We start from the raw sequence: 7,145 nt of genomic DNA, 5'->3' as shown, positions 1-7,145 counted from the left end.
GGGAGAGGCCACCTGCGGTCTCATGGGAACTATGCTAATCTCTTCTTCAGACCATGCCCTCCATGGCTGAGCCACCTCCCACTAGGCCTCCTCAGAGATCCTACCACCTCCCAACACTCATGGAATACATCCTTGATAAAGGGAGGACGCATATGAAATCCACAGCAAGCTGGGCACCAGTGGCTCCTGCCTGTAACTCTAGCTATTCAGGCGGGTGAGACATGGAGGACCATGGTATGAAGCCAGCCCCAAACAGAACAATAGACAAGTCCCCATCTCCAGAATAACCAGCAAAACACTCAGGCTGGAGACATGGCTCAAGCGGTAGAGTGCCAGCTAAGCAAGCAATCCAAACAAGCACAAGGACTTGTGTTCAAATGCTGGTACCAGCAAACAAACAAAAACCTTAGCAGATAAGTAACCTTGAAGTAAGTGATGAGAAGTGCGGGGAAATAGTTGAGATGCAGAAGTGGAGTCCTGAAGATCCAGTTTGAGGTGGACTATGGAAGAAATAGAGGGAAGCTGATGGAAGCCAAAGAAATCAAACATTTGGATATTGGGGAAGGCTGAATCATGGGTACCAGGAAAAGGAGAGGAAGCCAGGGGCTGGTGGCTCATGCCTGTAATCCTAGCTACTCAGGAGGCTGAGATCTGAGGATCGAGGTTCAAAGCCAGCCTAGGCAGGAAAGTCCGTTAGACTCTTCTCTCCAATGAACCACCAGAAACTGGAAGTGGTGCTGTGGCTTAAGTGGTAGAGCATTCACCTTGAGCTGAAGAGCTCAGGGACACCACCCAGGCCCAGAGTTCAAACCCCATGATGACCAAAAAAAAAAAAAAAAAGTGTAGAGGAAGAGATTGGTTTTGAAGGATGAGAAGAGATGACTGAGGAGCTAAAGTACGATGAGGTGGAGAATGTAGTGTGATTGGAAAGGAGAAGAATGAAGGAAACGCAGAAATGAGCTACCTAGAGGCAAGGGGGAAAGAGGACAATGCCTTCCATGAAGGAGCTAAGCAAGTCCAGGTTTCCAGGAGACCAAGTAAGGAGGAAACACATCTGGAATAGCTGGAGCTTCCTTCCCTGTCAGGCTTCGGCCCAGAGGAGAATCTCCTCTAGAACCCCAGGTCAAGCTCACAGATGAATCTGCGGATTTCAATAAAAATGGGGTTGTATGTCAACTTTGTTGCCAAGGCATTCCAAGATGGACGGGCTCATAAATCCAGATAGCATATGCTCATCATTTCCTCCCAAGCTTTCAGGAAGGAAGCAGCAGATTGTAGTTTTTCTTTTTCTTTCTTTCTTTCATTCATTCTTTTTTTTTGTTGTTGTTGGTTGTGGGGCTTGAACTCTGGGCCTGGGCTCTGTCTCTGAGCTCTTTAGCTCAAGGCGAGCACTCTACCACCTGAGCCACAGTGCCACTTCCGGTTTTCTGGTGGCTTATTGGAGATAAAGTGTCTTGTGGACTTTCCTGCCCGGGCTGGCTTTGAACCACAATCCTTAGATCTCAGCCTCCTGAATAGCTAGGATTATAGGCATGAGCCACCAGCACCTGGCAGGTTGTTGTTTCATTACGTATAGATTCTCACCGGCAGGCAGGGCAGACCTACCCTGAGGGTACCACTTTCAGAAATGGAACTGGAAAGATTTCCTGTTCTTACTGCCCTGAGCATCTTAAACCCTTTTGAAGTTAGATTATGACACAATAGTCACATCAGAGACCCTGTTAAACATCTTCATCTCAAGGCATTTCACAAAGACCCTCAAAACCTGGTATAGCCATGGCACTGATGCATTGGAGCAGAAGTGACCATGGCGGAAGCCTGGGTACCCTCAGGCTCTTTGCTCTTGTCATCTCTGCATCACATGGGCTGATCCACAAAAGAACCAATTCTAATAAACACAGATGGAGCTTCCAGAGCCCCACGGGGAGAGCAGAGCCGAGCAGACTACAGAGGAACTCACGGGAGTAGCATGCAACACAGCCCTTGCAGAATGGAAACATAATCAAAAGCTACAAGCTGCTGGTGTTGGTGGCTCCTGCCTGTCATCCTTACTTCTCAGGAGGCTGAGGTTTGAGGGTCACAGATCAGAACCAGATTGGGAAGAAAAGTTCTTGAGACTCTTATCTCTAATTAACTCCCCCACCACCACACACACACACACAAAAGAGCCACAACAAAGAAACAAAGTTAGAAGTAGTGCTGTGGTTTAAGTGGCAGAATACCAGCATGATCAAAAATGCTAGAAGACAGTGCCTGTGCCTTGAATGTAAGCCCCAAGACCAGCACACACACACACACACACACACACACACACACATACACACATACATACACACGCACACACACACACACACACACACACCACTTTATTTTGTGTGTGTGCTGGTTCTGGGACTTGAACTCAAAGCCTGGATACTGTCCATGAACTTTGTTGTTCAAAACTAGTGCTCTACCATTTAAGCCACAGTTATACTTCTGGCTTCTTTGTGGTTAATTGGAGATAAGAGTCTCCAAACTTTCCTGCCAGAGCTGGCTTTGAACTGTGATCCTCAGATCCCAGCCTCCTGAGTAGCTAGGATTATAGATGTGAGCCACTGGTGCCTGACTAAATTTCTGGACATTTTAATTGTAACTTTAAAATGCCAAAGAAAAATATAAATGGACAAACTGCAATTTAACATAACGTAACCTACAGGAGATCCAAGAAACAAATACATTTGAAAATCTCTTGTTAAGGAACTTTATTTTAAAAAAATACACAAAATATTTCCTTTTAAAGGGCACATCTTTTTCCATAAAAAGGGTCTATATTCAGACAGCATAATGTTTTAATGATTTTTATTTAACACAATAAATGAGGACATAAAGAAAAACTGTCCATAACCTCAGGAACTCTGACAATTATGCAACACAAACTATTTGGCTTGAACTCCTATCATCCTACATAGAAAAACAAGGAAGTGTTTGTAAAATATGCATAGTTTCCTGGAGGGGATGGGTATATTATTCGGAATCCTGTAGTTAGTTCTTTAGGGAGAAAGATTGAATGAGAAGGCTGTGATTTCAGCTGCACCTGAATAAGACTGTGAAAGAAAGAAAGAAAAAAAAAAGCTGGCACCAGTGGCTCAGGCCTGTAATCTTAGCGACTCAGCAGGCTGAGATCTCAGGGGCTTGGTTCAAAGCCAGCCCCAGAAAGGAAGGAAAGTACATGACACTCTTATCTCCAATAAACTATCCATAAAAGCCAGCACTGGAGCTATGGCTCAGGTGCTAGCCTTGAGCAAAAAAAGCCCAGGGACAGTGCCACAGGTCTCAGTTTAAGCCCCAGGACTGGTATCAATGGCTAAAGTCACCCTAGGTTAAGCACCTTTGCTTTTCCAGTGTGCTTTTAGATAGAATTTTGATTGAGGTTAATGATAGATCAAGTTTGTCCTTTGTCTCCAAATGATGGGTAGCTACTAATTCCATCCCAACACAACGTGAGCAACAAGAAGATAACACATTCCGATGATGCAGGACACAACCATCATTGGAAAACCCAACCTGAAAGACAAAGAGAGGTGAGTTATGACACCTTTATCTGGTGAAGAAGAATATGGGCTTTAGGATCTTTATGGCTTCACGAATGTCAATGAGAAATCAAAAGGTTAGTTTCAGTTTCCATAATATAGATACATGCTTCTATTAGAAATCTCCCATTGTGTGTGATTTTGAAAGCCACCTAATTTTTTTTCAGACCTTCACTAGATGATTGAAATCTTACGTTTCTTCATCTACACTGCCAATTTGTATACTGAGACACTATTAACATCTTTGGCTCATTCCTCCAGCTAGGTCAAGTTCCAGTTCGTAGTCAATGGAGATCTCATAGACAGGCCATTGATTCCCAACACCCCTCTCACTTAACCTTAGGGAGAAGTTGTGAGGTGGAACTGGAAGCTAAGGTCTAGGAAAGTAACAGAGAAGAATAGGATTTTCTTCTGGATTAGGTAAGGTTTGTGAAGCTCGTATAGGCTGTGTGCCAATATGAACACAGTCATAAGATGAATGGTAAGCCAAGCTCAGAGACAAACTGGGCATGTTTTCTCTCATATGTGAAGCTAGATCTAAAATACACCGGGACATGATAAATGATACAGGACTCTGGGCATTCACACACAGTGAGACCAAAGGAGGATTCTCTTCGGGGAGGAGCACAAAAGTGCAATGTCTCTGTGCCTCTGATGACATAAGATGATATTTATCGACATGAACTCCAGGAAATTGAAACAAGAATTTCTTTTTTCTTTTTGTCTCATTTGTTTATCTGTCTTTGGTATGGACAGGGAGGGAAGAAGCAAGAGGACTTTCAGTCCTGTTCTTGTCAGCAGCTTAATGGAGAGAAACTATTAATAATCTTAATGGCTCCATTTCTTTATTTGTAAACTGGGGAAATAATAATATCCATGTACTGAGACTGTTATGCCTTCACCCCTGCAAATCCTTTAGAACAGGATCTGGGCATGCAATGAGCCATCAGCAAATGCTCACAAGCCAGCCATCTGACAATTTGTGCTGGCCAGTGTTACAGAGTACTTAACACCACAGTGTGAGCATGGAGAGACCTTCCTGCAAACACGCTATAATGGTGAAGACTTTATACAAATACACCAAGAATAGAATAGATTCAGGCACCAGTGGCTCATACCAATAATCCTGGCTACTCAGAAGACTGAGATTTTAAGGATTAAGGTTCAAAGACAGCTCAGGCAGACAAACCCATGAGGCTCTCATCTCTAATTAACCTTCCAAACTCTGTTAGTGGCCAAGTGCTGGTTGCTCTTGTTTGTAGGCTTAGCTAGTCTGGAGGTGCCCACATGTAGACTGCCTGCTTTCAGGTTGCCCTCAGCATGATCAGTCTTACTCTTCGGTATTGTCCTTAGATTCCTCCTAGCAGGGGCTTCTCTGCCTGCACCCTGGTTAAAGGATGTCAGATTCATGTTATACAACAATCTGAATGTCAGGCATAGGAGGAAACCTATTAAAGTTTTCAAGAAGACAGCAACATATAATACCCAGCAAGGCCAAAGCCATTGCAGGTCTCCAACTTACCCTGAATTACCCAGGATATCCAAGTCATCCTCTGAGTGATGGAGAAAATCCCAGCGACAGATGTCTAATGTGTTTTGTTTCTCTACTACCCACACCAACCTGCAAATCCTAGATTTTAGCATCAGTACTGTGTGTGTGTGTGTGTGTGTGTGTGTGTGTGCATCCTATGGCTTGAACTCAGTGCCTGGGCACTGTCTCTGAGCTTTTTTAAAATTATTATTGGAGGCTAGCACTCTACTACTTGAGCCACAGCTCTACCGCCTGCATTTTTTGTGGTTAATTGGAGATACGAGTCTTCTGGATTTGTCTGCCTGGGCTGGCTTTGAACTGCAAGCCTCAGATCTCAAACTCCCAAGCAGCTAGGATTACAGGTGTGAGCCATGATGCCCAGTGGCATGGGTAATTTTTTAATGAAGTAACCTTAAGAATTTGTTAGAAGGATATTTTTTTAATGCAGAGTGAGTTTTGAAAGTACCTGAAAAATTCCATGAAAGAGAATCCATACCCGTGCTGCTCTGCAATCCCTGCACAAACAACGTTTGCAGATGCTCCAATCAGCGTCCCGTTACCTGGAATCAGTTATAAAAATACAGTGAAGTCCGAGGTTAGCTCAATTGGTAGGCTTGTGCTCTCTTCTATTCTGCAATGCTTGGATAACCTCCTAGGTTGTAATCAGATGATCACAGGCCCGACCAATGCGATTGCTTTGTTAAAAATCTAGACACCACTGGGCACTGGAGGCTCATACCTGCAATCCTAGCTAATCAGGAGACTGAGATCTAAGGATTGTGGTTTTAAGCCAGCCTGGGCAGAAAAGTCCACGAGACTCATTTTTTTTTTAAACAGCTCTGGCAAGTTCTATTAAAGAAAACTTGTGCACTCTTTACTTTTCTCCAGTTTTTTCTGGCATGCTTCTAATGATATCAGAATCACCTGATCAATGATAGCCAGTGTGCATACTCTGTAGTATTTTCCATATGCTGTACCCAGTTCAATTTTATTGCCACTGTAGTGATGGACACCAGTTTTTGCCAACATGGCCTAGTATTTTATTTCAGATTTCTTCAAGGCTGGGCAATTGTTGGCAAGGATGACCAATTCCCCTTTGCCCTGTCCGATCATCTTCAGAGTATACTTGTACCCCAGCACATACTTTCCACGTTTCATAACAAGTTGGAGTCTAGAGTTGATTGACTCCAGGGACTTTTTCCATCTTCTTGGCGGCCACCATCTTCCTGCCTTAGGTGTGGGAGGGCTCCCAACCAAAAGCATCTAACAAGATGGCGGGGTGGAGAGAAAGGAAGCTCCATGAGACTCTTATCTCCAAATAACCACCAGAAAACTGGATGTGGCGTGTGGCTCAAAGTGGTAGAGCAGTACACTTGAGAGAAAGGAGCTCAGAGACAGCACCCAGGCCCTGAGTTCAAGCCCCAGGACTGACGAAAAAAAAATCTAGACACCTATCTCCACTAGCAACCTCAGAATAAAGCCTCTGCTAGCTACACCCAATAAACCTATTAAAAGTTGTATTAAGTCAGATAGGCACTGAATCTACGTAACTTCCAAACAGCTTAGCTTAGCAACACAGAACACTATTAAGTGAACCATTGTTGCCCTTCTAATTGCATGGCTAACTGGAAAGAAGACTGGGGAGAGAGAAGAGTGAGGTTGTGGTCACATGTTACCAGCACAGAGGAAAAGCAAAACACAACGTGAAGTGTGGTTTCCACCGAATGCATTGCTTTCGCTCCAATGTGAAGTCATTAAAATCGTTAAGCCAAACCACTGGAAAATCAGAGACTACTTGTAACTTGTATAATACTAGCAGGGTTTTGGTAGCACCCAGAGTGGCATGGATTTCATGTGGTGGGGAGAAAGAGGTCTCAGTGGTGTTACCCCAGCTTAAGCCTCCTCCTCTGTTTCTATTTCCATAATAGGGGGTACATATAAGTAGGTGCTGTCTGTCTGTCACGGACCATCTGGGTTTTCCTATACAATAATATGATCCATGGATCTACAGACTGAATGAGAACAGTGTCAAAGATCATCCCCTA

At 43.9% G+C, this 7,145-nt stretch overlaps 1 protein-coding gene and 1 pseudogene across 1 annotated transcript in view; both read right to left on the bottom strand.

Moving 5' to 3' along the window:
- Nucleotides 1-3,458: 3,458 nt before the first annotated feature.
- Nucleotides 3,459-7,145, bottom strand: part of Oca2 (oculocutaneous albinism II) — a 45,098-nt gene continuing 41,411 nt past the window's right edge. Inside the window, exons 22-23 of the mRNA XM_013011910.1 lie at nucleotides 5,567-5,660; nucleotides 3,459-3,543 (exon numbers count right to left, since the gene is read on the bottom strand). Coding sequence (XP_012867364.1) covers nucleotides 3,459-3,543; nucleotides 5,567-5,660 — 179 coding nt within the window. The remainder of the gene's footprint in view (nucleotides 3,544-5,566; nucleotides 5,661-7,145) is intronic.
- Nucleotides 5,974-6,370, bottom strand: LOC105982432 (annotated as a pseudogene).

Source organism: Dipodomys ordii, unplaced genomic scaffold (genome assembly GCF_000151885.1).
Source record: "Dipodomys ordii isolate 6190 unplaced genomic scaffold, Dord_2.0 Scaffold15, whole genome shotgun sequence".
Classification (NCBI taxonomy): domain Eukaryota; kingdom Metazoa; phylum Chordata; class Mammalia; order Rodentia; family Heteromyidae; genus Dipodomys; species Dipodomys ordii.
Note: the sequence above shows the minus strand (reverse complement) of the source record. Positions and strands in the feature narration are given on the sequence as shown.